Genomic DNA, 14,744 nt, shown 5'->3' with positions numbered 1-14,744 from the left:
ACCACCAAGCCATTATCCCACCTGTCGGGAGAAAACATCGACTTCTGAAGAGGCAACATTCAAATTAAGCTTAGTAAAAATTTCCCTTATACAGTCATTCCAGCCTCATGACGTTCTTTCATCATCACAAGTTATTTGTATGTATTAAACTAAACAAGCACCTTGATGGGGAAAAAATCAGTATAAGAGATCCCACCTTACACCTCCCCTTCTATACTGCTGTGAAGAAACACACCTGCCAAGTAAGAACACATCATGGCATAATGAGTTTGGAATTCCAATTTAAGGTGTTCCTATGTACTGAGATGTATGATGGGAGTAGGCAGACTACTCACTAGGACTCCACGGAGAATGTCAGCTTATATCCACCACAGATCAGTGGGGGAGAGACCTTACAAGTCATTTATCATGCTTCCTAATTGGACCCTGGGGAGCCAAGCACTGCCATAGTTTACTCTACAGTTTCGCTTATCATTTTGCTGGTTGTAAAAGAAAATGCTTCCCACATCTTTGTAACACATACGTATGATTAGCACCCAGACATTACCACTAACATAGTCTCTTTACTATCAATCACAGCTAATAGTTCATTCTACTTTTTATCTGCCCCATACTCGCAATAAAGATTCTGACTTAAGCACCCACCTTCTAAACCTCGGAATCTCAGTATGACCTTTTTAACTGCCTAAAAAGCCTAAAAAGACATTTGGGGGCAATAGTAGCATCCTGTAGAAAAAAAAAAAAAAAAAGCAATAGAAGGTAACTGTGCCTTGGCCAAGTGTCCATTCTGTTTACCATCCCGTGCTCCTTAGCTCACACAGCAGCAAGCATTCCCAGCCATGTTTTATGTTGGAAACTTGCTTGGCCATTCTATAGTGGTTTTTCAACTATACATGTGGGTTTTGTATAAGTTGGAAGCTGGGGATGTTTGGAGAGCAGAAATAGCTAGAAACAAAACAAAGCAAACAAAATGAAAGCAAGAAGTAACTTGCACTTCTCTGTTGAATTGCAAGCTAGAGTAACTTGGGAAATTTGTTTTATTTTTCTCCCTTGAAGTTCCAGAACACAGGTAAGTTTATCACTGACATCTGTTAAGTGCAGCAGTGCTAAAAAAAAAAAAAAAAAAAAAAAGATGGAATGATCCCATTAATTGGAGGCTGGTCTTCCGTTGGGGGATCAACCTTCCCATTCTAACTCGTAAATAGTATGATTTTTTTGTTCTGTATTTAGATATACTCTCCACTTGCTCTTGCCTTTGCTTTGTAGATTTTCTTTTAGAGGTCACATTTTCTTTTCATTATGATTTCTAATCATTAGGAACACAAGAAAAGAGATTTCATTCTTGATAGGCAGTTAAAACTTTTTTGGCACAGGTTAAGTTAATTTGACATGCACACTTTCTTGATGACACCATTCATTTACTCAAAGAAATATCTTAGTATTTGCTCTGAGCTGGGTTTTGGGGATGACAAAGGAGAATGAAGCAGGTACAGCCTCTGCACTAACAGGGTTTACAGACCAAATGGAGAAGTACTTAATGAACTAAGCAACCACAGTAAACTTTAAGTCCATGTAAAGATAACTGTGAGGTGTTTGGGGAGAACAAACCAGGGCACATTAGCTAGTCTGGGCTGATGGGGGAAGACTTCCAGGTGAAAGTGAAGTTTAAAAGACAGAAAGAGGCCAGGCGCAGTGGCTCACGCCTGTAATCCCAGCACTTTGGGAGGCTGAATCACAAGTTCAGGAGATCGAGACCATCCTGGCTAACATGGTGAAACCCCGCCTCTACTAAAAAATACAAAAAACTAGCTGGGCATAGTGGCGGGTACCTGTAGTCCCAGCTACTCAGGAGGCTGAGGCAAGAGAATGGCATGAACCCGGGAGGCGGAGCTTGCAGTGAGCCGAGATCACGCCACTGCACTCCAGCCTGGGCGACAGATGGAGACTCTGTCTCAAAAAAAAAAAAAAGAAAGGAAAGAGAAGAAGCAGGGGAAGAGAAGGACAACCCAGTACCTGCAAAGGTCTAGAATCCAGAAAGAACTTAACTCACAGGGATCCACTATAAAGCCTAATAAATTTTTTAAATCTAGAAAAATAATATTTTTTACCTAATAGTTTATCCTCTCTTGCATCTGCCTGTTTACAAAAAGAAATAAACATGATAAACCAGTGGAGTTAAAGGTGAGGAATTTCCATAATTTACAACAATGTATGTACATTTCAGAATAGCTAGAATACTTCAAATATTTCTATATTTCTAGCATAAAGAAAATATAAATATTTAATGTGATGGATATCCCAATCATCCTGATCTGATCTTTATACCTTATACGAATATATCAAGTTTAAAAAATAAGGATAATTTCTAGAAAAATAAAAATAAAGGTTAGAGATTGGGCATTTTCACCTATATTACACTCAGGACCAGGAAGAGCACTTGTGGGCTTAATTGTATAGACAAACATGGATATTATGTACTGTGTGGTAGGTAGCAGTATTTAGGTTTAGCTTTCTGGAGGATACTGACAGCCTGTTATTTAGCAGAATGTCTAGAGAAAACTTGCGGCTTTTCAGTAAGGAGGTTTGATGGTAGGTTTTTATTTTAGTTGTAGAAATCGGTTGTAAGGAGCCATCAGTATTTTCAGAGAGTTGCACAAGAACCTGGCTGTAATGTTATATCTGGAGTCACTGACATAGCAGGAGTTATAGACAAACCAAACTTGTTATTGAAGCATTCTGGAACTCCAAGGAATAATGTTGCTGGAAGTAGTCCAAAGCAGAACTACATTTACCAAGTTCTGCACTGCGATGGTTAGTGCCATAGAGGTAGGTCCAAGGGTGGCTCAGAGCATACCAATATTTTTTAATCCCTTATCTCCTTATTTCCAGGAGCTTTAAAAACCCTGGAAAATCTCACAAATTCACTTGTTATCTTTGCATTCAAATTCTGCAGGCCAGTTACCTTGTTTCATGGTATTTGAATGGTTTTGATTTTAAAACATACAAAATGAAAAGGCACATTACATTGATTAAAGATGGGCTTGCATGCCTTAGGATTTTGAATTTAAAATGTATTCTAAAATAAATCAGAAATTCACAATTTGGGGCTGGAAAATAGAAAGTGAGGAATAAGACCAGAAAGAATGTAAATCTCTAGAGACCTATGCAAACCTGTGTTTTTAATCTTTCTTAGTCAGATAAATGAAAGTACAAAAGGCTTTAGAGTATACATGAAATTTATGTTTTTAAACACAACTATGGCATATATAATCTATTTTATGTTTTAACAACTAAGAAGAATCAACAACTAAGTAGATTTAGGTCTGGAAGCTTGTTCTTTTTTTTTTTTTTTAGATGGAGTCTCACCCTGTCACCCAGGCTGGAGTGCAATGACTCAATGGTGCGATCTCTGCTCACTGCAACCTCCACCTCCTGGGTTCCAGCGATTCTCCTGCCTCAGCCTCCTGAGTAGCTGGGATTACAGGCGCCTGCCACCACACCCGGCTAATTTTTTCTATCTTTAGTAGAGACGGGTTTCACCATGTTGGCCAGGCTGGTCTCGAACTCCTGACCTCGTGATCTGTGCGCCTTGGCCTCCCAAAGTGCTGGGATTACAGGCATGAGTCACAGCAACTGGCCTGGAATATAGTTCTTTATTAAATGAGTTGGCTGGTATCTTAATTACAACAAAGGTCAAAGGGCCAGCTTGCACCCATAGACAAGGGCCAAGGTACATTTTAGGCACAAGGGCAGAGAAACCTGTTTCTTCTTTAAGACAGAAACTGCATATCTAGTACTGAGTACCTTACTGACAGCTGATCCAAATAAATTTACTTCTGGGATTTATCTAATCTTACACATATTTTCAGGTGGCATAGCCCAGAGAAACCCCTTTATTAAACTTAGCCTCTTTGGCATTCTGGAACATTTCAATTCATTGATTGTTAAAAACTAAACCTCTCAGGCTAAATAAGAAACTCTCAAAATGTAAGAAAGCTGACTTGGTGCAAGAGACTTAAGAAAGCATTCTCTTTATGTTGAGAGTGTTTAGTGAGACTGCTCTTTCTGTAACAATCCGTATCACCATTGAGCAAAGCCCATAATGTTAAAGTCAAATCATGCACCTATACTTACTTGATACGACAATTACCCAGTACATTAAGCCTCTGGTCAGTAGGACCTCATCAACCTGGATGATAACATTTTTTTATTGCATTGCCATTTCATGCTATTGACCATGTTGCTTTGGAAATTAAGACTCACCCATCTTAGCTTCTCTTTTGCTTTACTATATGGTATCCCCCAACCGAAAAAATGGAGAAAAAATTTATTCTCCTTGTAATGTTGTCAACCTAATGCCAATGGCAAATAATCAGAAAGTGATTATTTCCTTTTCTCCACATTTAAAGGTTTTTTTTTTTTAAAAAATGCATTGATTTGTTTTTATAAGTAGTTTTCTATTCTGATAATAAATGTTATGCATTCTTATTATGGAAGAATTTGAAAAATATGAAACTATAAAGAAGAAAATAAAGCTCCTATGTAATCCCTCTCCTTAGAGATAACACCATTAATGCAATATAAACAAATGTTTTGTCTGAATGTTTGAGCTGCTAGTGTACTATAGAATGTTCAAGTTAAAAACATAAAATGTCTTCTATTTTTCCATGCTCTCAGAAGCTGGGCATGTTTCTGTTATTCGTTCAAGGTTTTAGCAGAGGCAGGCCCAAGAGCCTCCCTCCTACCCGGGCAAGGGAGCTCTCCGCAGTGATGTGCACACCCAAAGTGCTTTCAGGTCTAAGTCAAATATTGACTCACAAAGGATTTCCCTCATGCACCTCCAGGATCCCCAGTAAGGGTCCTCCTTTCAGATGTGGGGGCTCATAAGTTCTCTCTCCAAGTTGGCGTATTAATATTGTCCCTTTAATAGATGTGTTCTTTTTTTTTTTTTTTTTTTTTTTTGAGACGGAGTCTTGCTCTGTCCCCCAGGCTAGAGTGCAGTGGCGCAATCTCGGCTCACTGCAAGCTCTGCCTCCCGGGTTCACGCCATTCTCCTGCCTCAGCCTCCTGAGTAGCTGGGACTACAGGCGCCCACCAACACGCCCGGCTAATTTTTTGTATTTTTAGTAGAGACGGGGTTTCACCGTGTTAGCCAGGATGGTCTCGATCTCCTGACCTCGTGATCCGCCCGCCTCGGCCTCCCAAAGTGCTGGGATTACAGGCTTGAGCCACCGCGCCCGGCAGATGTGTTCTTTTTAATGCAATGACAATTTAAGCATTTTTTCACATTCTATTCACTAAAGAATATTTGATATAAGGAGTGAGGCCCAAATATTTTATTCACATTTTTCAACAAGAAATTATACCAGCATTATTTTAGTTTGGTTTCATTCATTCATTCAACAAGGAATTAACACCATCTGTCTAGGGCTGCAGTATTCTGGTACTGTCTTCTCATGCCTGTGTCATTATTTACTCTATGCCTATGTCATTATTTACAGAGCATCAAACTGAAGTCCATTTCTAGTCACAGACAACTATAAAGAAGAAAAGCCTTTAGCGGTATTTGAAAGTAAAGTGTAGCATTCCTTGCTGGCCCAAATCTAGCTAAGAGAGGCCAACTTCCTTTCTCAAATATTGATGACATGCTAAGATTGCTTAGTTTTCTCAGCTGGTTTGATGAATTCTCTTAGTCACGAGGACAATGGTCCACCTATTAACTAAGAAAATAGGAAGGCTGGGGGCGCTGACTCACACCTGTAATCCCAGCTCTTTGGGAGGCCAAGGCGGGCAGATCACCTGAGGTGATCTTTAGTAGAGATGGAGAAACTCCATCTCTACTAAAAATACAAAATTAGCTAGGCATGGTGGTGTATGCCTGTAATCCCAGCTACTCAGGAGGCTGAGGCAGGAGAATTGCTTGAACTTGGGAGATGGAGGTTGTGGTGGGCTGAGATGGCGCCATTACACTCCAGCCTGGGCAAAAAGAGCGAAACTGTGTCAAAAAAAAAAAAAAGAAGAAGAAAGAAGGAAGAAAGGAAGGAAGGAAGGAAAAAGAAAGAAAGAAAGAAAGAGAGAGAGAAAGAAAGAAGGAAGGAAGGAAGGAAGGAAGGAAGGAAGGAAGGAAGGAAGGAAGGAAAGGGAAGGGAAGGGAAGGGAAGGGAAGGGAAGGGAAGGGAAGGGAAGGGAAGGGAAGGGAAAGGAAAGAAAGAAAGGAAAGAAAGAAAAGAAAGGAAAGAAAGCAAGAAAAAGAAAGGAAGGAAGGAAGGAAGGAAGGAAGGAAGGAAGGAAGGAAGGAAGAAAGAAAGAGAAAGAAAGAAAGAAAGAAAGAAAGAAAGAAAGAAAGAAAGAAAGAAAGAAAGAAAGAAAAGAAAGAGAGAGAGAAAAGAAAAAAAAATAGGAAGAATCTTAAGGTTGAGATTCAAATCCATTTCTCTATTTTGACTCTTTTCTTCACTAGCCCCAGAATGAATACTCTGATTCTCAGAAAACATTATTCTAGAAACATTTGACATTGAAGTTTATACAACATGAATATCATACATGGGAGAAAATCAAAAGCTCTAATAATTCAAATAGGAATCACAGGGCAAATACTTTTCTATGGCAAAAGAAAAAAATAATATTTGCAAGTACAAGCTGCTAATCCCTAAAGCCTCTGAGTGAAGAAGTCTGTGAGAAAGAAATTAATAGCTTTCAAAGTGAGGACTGAAAATTGAATTAATAAAAATTGCTCCCTTTTAAGCCACTATAATTATAAAGGTTTTATTTTTCAAAAATTTGGCCAATAAATAAATAAATAAACAAAAGTCAGAGGGCAAAACCCATAAATTTCCACAGCAGAATCTTACAAATGTTATACCTCAGGTCCTTGGCATAAGTGAGGAAGCAGCAGCAGGTATGATCTCCTCCTGTGTTTCTTTTATTATATTTCTTAATAATTTTAACCCAGGTCCTTGGCATCAGTGAGGAAGCAGCAGCAGGTATGATCTCCTCCTCTGTTTCTTTTATTATATTTCTTAATAATTTTAACCCTGTCCCTTTCTGCAATTTCCAGGAACTGGAGGATAAAATCCCTATTGAATTTGGACCTTTTCCTGTCCCACTTCTGCAAACACACACTCTTACTAACTCTGGCCCAGAATTTTTAAATTGCCATTAATTATTCTTATGTCATTTTCAAAACCTGCAGCACATCAGAGGGTTGGCCTTATAGAAAGACTTATGTCACATACATAGAGATAATGTTTTCTTTTTCAAATGGCTACAGCAGGTTGGAAAATAAGACATTTGTGTTCAAGTAAATACCCTAGAATTAGAACAACTGTGCAAACAATATAAACTCCCCAAAGTCTATGTTACCTACATGTGAATGCGAATGAACTCATAAGTAGAGGATTAGAGAAAAGTTGTCAAAAGTCAAGATTCAAAGCACTAAACGTCAATTCTTTTCCTTATGAATGTGTTGTACCCTCACTTCATCTCCCAGATAGAATTCAAAGAAAGCAAAATGCCAAAATTTTCCACACATAAAGATATGAAGATTTCCTAAGATAATGAGGGAGTTCCCAAACTATAAACTGTAGAGTTTCCAATGGAGCATCTTTCATCTTTGCAACACTCACTTGAATTTTTTCAGGGATGTGGATGGAGGGAGGGGGAGAGAGAGAGAGAGAGAAAGAGAAAAAAATCATGTCACGTAGTGAGAGATAAGAGTAAGAGAACATAGTAAAGGGGAAGAGGAAGAATAAATCTCCAAAGAAACTTGGGCTTTTATTTGTTAAAGTTCACTTTTTCATTAGTCATGAAGGTATTTTAAAATAAAGCTCAGCCCTCCAGAAAATGTTCTACCTGCCAGGATTTGGGAAATAAGGCAAGGACCTCCTGGCCCCATGTGACTCTTCAAATATCTGTGAATTCCCAACAATAATCTCACCTTGGGTTCAGGCACTGTGGTTCTAAAAAGAAAATAGAATCTCCCCTCTCTAGAATCATATCTAGGGTAACACTTGAGGTATTAATTGATTCATTCAGTCTCTCATTCACTTATTTATTTATGCATTCAGGTATTTGTTCAGCATATCTACTGGATCATTCTTCTGTGCTAGAGAAATACCAAGCTGAGGACAGAGTAGTGAACGAGGCAGATACATTGTCTATGCCAATAAGAGAGGTTGAATCAATGTTTTTAATGGTGCAGGCTAATGTGGCTGGGTGTAATGAATGTGAAAGTCAAAAATAAAGGACAGATTTGGCCGGGCGCGCTGGCTCACGCTTGTAATCCCAGCACTTTGGGAGGCCAAGGCAGGCGGAACATGATGAAACCCCGTCTCTACTAAAAAATACAAAAAATTAGCCGGGCGTGGTGGCGGGCGCCTGTAGTCCCAGCTACTCGGAGAGGCTGAGGCAGGAGAATGGCGTGAACCCAGGAGGCGGAGCTTGCACTGAGCCGAGATTGCGCCACTGCACTCCAGCCTGGGTGACAGAGCAAGACTCCGTCTCAAAAAAAAAAAAAGGACCCATTAGCTTAAATAAATGTCTCAAGGCACTTGCCTTTCCGAATATTAAATCATTTCCCCATTGTCTCCTTCTACCACCTCATCAGGAGCTAAGATCTAAGCATATGATGGTAAGGTTCTCAAGAGAAAGCCTAGTACATTCTCCATACTAGAATCTCCCAGTGTTGTGTTTTGCATTGCTTCAGTCGATTTACCTTTCTCTGTTATACCTTGTACCTTCACTGCCATACTTATTTGTTAAGTGTATTTGCTGAAGCAATATTAATATTTAGTTAGAAGTTTTCCTGAAAGGCATAAAAATCATAGGTTCCAGTGCGGTGCCCTGGAAATCGCTGCAAAAATTATATCCCTGGCAATGCAGTTTGATTCATAAACATGAGATTGCATTTTCACTAGAAAAGTAACAACACTGGCCGGGCGCGGTGGCTCACGCTTGTAATCCCAGCACTTTGGGAGGCCGAGGCGGGCGGATCACAAGGTCAGGAGATCGAGACCACGGTGAAACCCCGTCTCTACTAAAAAATACAGAAAATTAGCCGGGCGTGGTGGCGGGCGCCTGTAGTCCCAGCTACTCGGAGAGGCTGAGGCAGGAGAATGGCGTGAACCCGGGACGCGGAGCTTGCAGTGAGCCGAGATTGCGTCACTGCACTCCAGCCTGGGCGAAAGAGCAAGACTCCGTCTCAAAAAAAAAAAAAAAAAAAAAGAAAAGTAACAACAATTTTTAGGTGTTAAATGCAAAAAAAAAATTCTGTCTATAACAACAGAAAAGTCCCCTCTTGAAGAGTAGTATTTCATGCCTGGCCTGACACTGGAAAAAAAAAAAAAAGTGTTTATTTCTCCCACTATTGCCACCTCGTGGACAAAGGTGATTCATTTGGACAGCACATAGGAGCATGTCTTAGTATTACCACAAGATGGCAACCCATAACCACATTTTCAAAAATGTGCTCAGAATGTTCTGCTCCTACAGAAGGTGATGGGTAGGAAATAAGAGTCCAAAATAAGCATTCCATTCTCTTTTCCTAAAGAAAAATGGAATCCCAAGTGTTAAGATCTTTAGGATTTCACAAAGAAGTTGATTTATTACAGGCATAGGGAGGAGTACTTAACATTTAACTGGCAACCTGTTTTGCTTTTTAAAGATATTTCAAGCAAATGTATATTTCATATCTGAATTTTTCTGATATTAGCTTCACAGAGTAAATATTTGGGAATTTTTTATATGCATCTTGTAATCAATTTTCTCTAGTTGATTCATAGGGGAGCATCTGTTTCCTAAGAGATCCATTAGAATCCATTAGCACATGTAGATTCTTACCCACACCTATGCCAGTGACAGGTTAATGCAGGCACATTGCTAGACTTTTCCTGATCAAAATGTGCCATAATCAATCCGCTTTCCTGTCACTTTTTTTTTTTCTGGACAGAGTCTCACTCTGTCGCCAGGCTGGAGTGCAGTGGTGCAATCTCACTGCAACCTTCACCCCCTAGGTTCAAGCGATTCTCCTGCCTCAGCCTCCCAAGTAGCTAGGATTACAGACACACACCACCACACCCAGCTAATTTTGTTGTGTTTTTAGTAGAGACGGGGTTTCACCGTGTTGGTCGAACTCCTGACCTCATGATCTGCCCACCTCGGCCTCCCAAAGTGCTGGGATTACAGGCACATGCCACCACTCTGGGCTAATTTAGTAGAGATGGGGTTTCACCATGCTGGCCAGGTTGCCCTCAAACTCCCGACCTCAGGTGATCCACCTTCCTTAGCCTCCCAAAGTGCTGGGATTACAGGCGTGAGCCGCGCCCAGCCTCCAATCACTTTTTTTGTGCTAGAATCTCCCAGTGTTTGTTCATCATGTTGCTGCAGTTTTATATATATATATATATATATATATATATATATATATATATGCAACTTTCCTTCTTTCTTATATATATATATATAATTTTATATATATAAATTCTTCAGACTTGTAATGCCATGACTTGCTTGTTAAGATGTATTTTTCTCTCTCCACTAAAATTGCACTAATAATCCTGTCTAGAAGGGATTTTACCACAAAACTGACAACTTTCATTTATTGAGCATTTATTATGCGTCTGGCACCATTGTAAATATAGTATGTTGATTGATTGATCTAATTCATAGCACAAATTTATGAGGTGCATGTAAGTAAACTCATTTTAGAGATGATGAAACTGATGCAAAGAGAGGTTAAGAGAAAGCTTTCAGCAGAATCACTGGGCTTCCTACCTGTCTGGATTTCTGAACAATTGCTTGAAATCATTCCCATGAAGCCTGTGTACCAGAAACTTAGTGTTCTTTAACTGAAGATGGCCTCATTGAGGATTGAGGCCTCATTTAGGAAAGAGCATCGCTCTGTGGCCTTAAGGGGTTCTTAAAAATTCTTATCATAATAAGCTAAGAGGCTTGATGCAAGAAAGAAGGGAAGTTGCACTTTGCACAAGAGTCATACCTTTCCAGCCAGTATTGAATCATTTAAATACCCCAGTGATACCTCTTGAGTCATACAGGCATTGCTTTCATAAAAAGTGCCAAAGGGGTATTGTGGAATAATGGACTAGGTTCTGTCTAGAGAAGTGGGAGCCCTAAATTTCGGTCTCAGCTTTGCCTCTCACTTTGCAAATGACCTCTCTGGGCCTCAGTTTCCTCATGTTTTCATGAACATATTCTCCACACTGCCTTTCAATATTTTTTAATGCAATATGTTGATCCCAAAGAAAAGATATCAAAGCTGGTATTATGAAAGGAAACAAGTGGCAGTATGTTTAATACACAACTTAAAACACCAGTGGTTAGATGATGAGACATATACAGAAAGTTGTCAACAGCTAGAGACCATTGTTTTATATATTAATAGAACCTGGCTTCACTTCCAGGGTGAGTGCTGGCTTCTGCTAAGAGAGGAGAATTCTTACTCCGTCTTTCTGTATGAACTTGCAACATGTTGCATTTGTTAAATAGAAATAACTGCAAGTGATGGGTTCAAGGACAAAAAGACGGTTCTGTATTCCACCAGCAGTTTGGGATCTTCTATCTGAGCACCCACTAAGTTGTTCGTGAGCTTCAAAGTGGTATCCTATGGAAGTTTTACATATTTGCTACTAAAGACCTAAGAGCATTGTGGTTTACTTGATAAAGATACTTAAAAGAGAAACCAAATATTTAACCTACCTGAGCTCTTCTGACCTTGAGACTTATTTATAAATTAAACAAATATTTATTGAATATCCACTACCTGCCAAGCTCTAATCTAAGCACTAGAGATACAGTATTTGAGAAGGCATACACTGTTGCTGCCCTCGTGGAGCATATAGACTAATGGAGAAGACAAAACTATAAATAGGCAAAAAGTATATGCATAACATGATGTCAGGTTAGAGGTAAGTGCTATTTAGATTAGTAAAGCAGGGTAAAGGAATAGAGAAAATAACAGAAGATGCTATTTTTAACAAGATGATGAGAGGAGTCCTTTTCGAGTTGGTGTCATTTCAGCAGAAATCTGAATGAAGTGACTAAGTGATCAATACAAAGATCTAGGGGAAGAATATTCCAAGCAAATGAAAAGCAAGTGTGAAAGTTTTAAGTTGGAATAGACTTAATCTGTTGGAAGAAGAGCAGGATGGCCAGTTGGCTTGAGTGGAATAAACCAGGGCAAAATGATAGGAGTTATGGATCAGACACATTCTATTATTCCACTAAATTGCAGTCAAGAGTACCTTTACATTCCATACTCAGAGTTCTTGAACTTGTCTACATGCATACAATGTAGCATCAGGTATTTGAAGTTGCAAATCATTTTTGCCACCTCCAACTGCACAACATTTGTTCCAACAAAACAATCTCTTTCCATTTGCCTTTTTTTCCATCTCTACCGATATTCTTTCCTATTAAAATGTTCTTTCCTCCTTTTCTCTTATTCTCCTTTCAGTGGAGAGTATCAGACTACCTTTGTGTTTCTTCTTAATTGATAAAGATTTTTTATTTGTTTTTGTTTTGCTTAATGTTTCTTATTTTAGAAATTGGTACCACCGTGCACTTCAAGCAAAAAGGTATGGTTCTTATTTTTGGTTACCTTCCATATGTCAAAATTAAGATTTCACAGCAATATGTTGTTGTTTTATATACTTGAGTTTCAGTGGAATAATTTGTGATAATTTCCATAACACATCTGGGACTATTTTTTCCAAATTGTAAACTTTTTCATTTACAAAAAGTTGCTGATCAAACCCATGACCCTTATATTGCTCTTAACAGTAATTTATTTTTAAATCCCTGGAACAGAGCAAGTAATGCTTTGCCCTACTCCCTGTTCCTACTTTCCCTTTCTTAAGTATTCATGGTTCATTCTGACAGAGCTGCAATTTTGGAAATGTTCACTGCCCAGTGACAGGGCTCTCAGAAGAGATGCAGAGCCTATTTTACATTCACTTGTTGGCTTCATAAAACAGACCCTAAAATGCAAGTAGTTACTAAATCTGAGGTGCTGTCTTTACAAGTCCAATAAATCCTAGTCCCTAACAGTGTCTATCCCCAGACCAGAGCCACAGAGGCACCTATGTGGCCAGATCCCACCCTCTTTACTTCCTGACGGTCATCTACATGATTATAATTGTCTCATATGAAGGCATCTTCCTCTCTGAGTCTCAGAGGGGTGAGACAACCAAGATCACTCTCAATTGTGGAAACCTATTCTTGTGGAACTTATGTCCCACCAGTGAACAAGAGCCACACAGATTACGGACACTTTGTTGCTTACTCCCAAGAAAGGGCCAGCACCGTGTTTATGGCCAGTGCTGGAAGGTCCTCACTGAAGGCAACAGGGAAGAGGCAGCCATGAATATATACTTGGAAACAGGATCATTTGAGGCCTTCAAGAAGGCATAAAATATTGTCCCTTTCAGCCCTTCTTTTCTTCCCAATGCCACGATTACCAATTATGTTTTAATCTTAAGTGGCTAGTATTATATGTGACACATTATGGCTTTGATATGTGGTTGAAAAAATAAGCCATAGCATTTTTTTTTATTTCAAAGACAAAATAAACTGCCAGTGTCACCAGGAGTTCTATGTATTGGACTAAAATTTTAAAAATGTGTATGCTAAAATACTTGCTGCTGTGTTGATGAAAAAGATGTGATGATTCTGACTTTAATGTGAGAGTATTACCAAAATCTCACTTTATAGAGAGTAGAGAAAATGCATAAAGAGATAAATGTAGGAAGAGCTCACATTCAATTGATTTTAAGACCCATTACTCAAAGTAAACATCGATATAGTAGTTCCCCCTTATCCGCAGGGGATATGGCCCCAGGACCCCAGTGGATGCCTGAAACTGCAGATAGTACAGAACCCTACCTATATACACTATGTTTTTTCGTATACATACGTATGATGAAGTTTAATTTATAAATTAGGCCCAGTAAGAGATTTAACTACAATAATAATAAAACAATTCTAACAAAATACTGTAATAAAAGTTATGTGAATGTTATCTCTCTCTCTCTCTCTCTGTCTCTGTCTCTCTCTCTGAACATCTTATTGTACTGTATGTACCTCAGGTAAGTGAAACGGCAGAAAACAAAGCCACTGATAAGCGGGGACTATCGTTATTTCCCCTCTAATTTGCTCCAGCCTGAGCTTTAATCTCCAGTTCATTCACCCAGAGGAAGCTGTACTGGCAGAAAATGGACAGCAGGTGGCGCCAAAGTCAATTTTATCAGGCTTCCTTTTAAATATGTCTTCCCAGGATCCGAACATGCCTTAGTCGGCTGGGCTAGATGACACGGGAGGCAGATTCTTAGGAGACTGTGTAGATTACAGTTCTCCTTTGTTAAACAAGTGTTTTACAAATTGTTTAGAATTTTGTTCTATTTTCAGTCACTCAATCAGCCCTTAATTCTTTTTTTTTTTTTTTTTTTTTTTTTTTGAGACGGAGTCTCGCTCTGTCATCCAGGCTGGAGTGCAGTGGCGCGATCTCGGCTCACTGCAACCTCCGCCTCCCAGGTTCACGCCATTCTCCTGCCTCAGCCTCTCCGAGTAGCTGGGACTACAGGCGCCCGCCACCACGCCCGGCTAATTTTTTGTATTTTTAGTAGAGACGGGGTTTCACCGTGGTCTCGATCTCCTGACCTCGTGATCCGCCCGCCTTGGCCTCCCAAAGTGCTGGGATTACAAGCGTGAGCCACCGCGCCCGGCCTAATAAT

At 39.5% G+C, this 14,744-nt stretch overlaps 1 protein-coding gene across 2 annotated transcripts in view; it reads left to right on the top strand.

The window, feature by feature from the left end:
- LSAMP (limbic system associated membrane protein) overlaps positions 1-14,744 on the top strand; it is a 646,019-nt gene that overhangs the window by 618,903 nt on the left and 12,372 nt on the right. Inside the window, exon 8 of one of the 2 annotated variants that reach the window (XM_055259226.2) lies at positions 12,558-12,590. The exons of the other annotated variant lie outside the window; for it this stretch is intronic. Within the exon in view, the coding sequence (XP_055115201.1) occupies positions 12,558-12,590 (33 nt within the window). The remainder of the gene's footprint in view (positions 1-12,557; positions 12,591-14,744) is intronic. 2 annotated transcript variants of the gene reach the window in all.

Source organism: Symphalangus syndactylus, chromosome 21 (assembly GCF_028878055.3).
Source record: "Symphalangus syndactylus isolate Jambi chromosome 21, NHGRI_mSymSyn1-v2.1_pri, whole genome shotgun sequence".
Classification (NCBI taxonomy): domain Eukaryota; kingdom Metazoa; phylum Chordata; class Mammalia; order Primates; family Hylobatidae; genus Symphalangus; species Symphalangus syndactylus.
The sequence above is the reverse complement of the archived record's forward strand: the minus strand, read 5'-3'. Positions and strand labels throughout refer to the sequence as shown.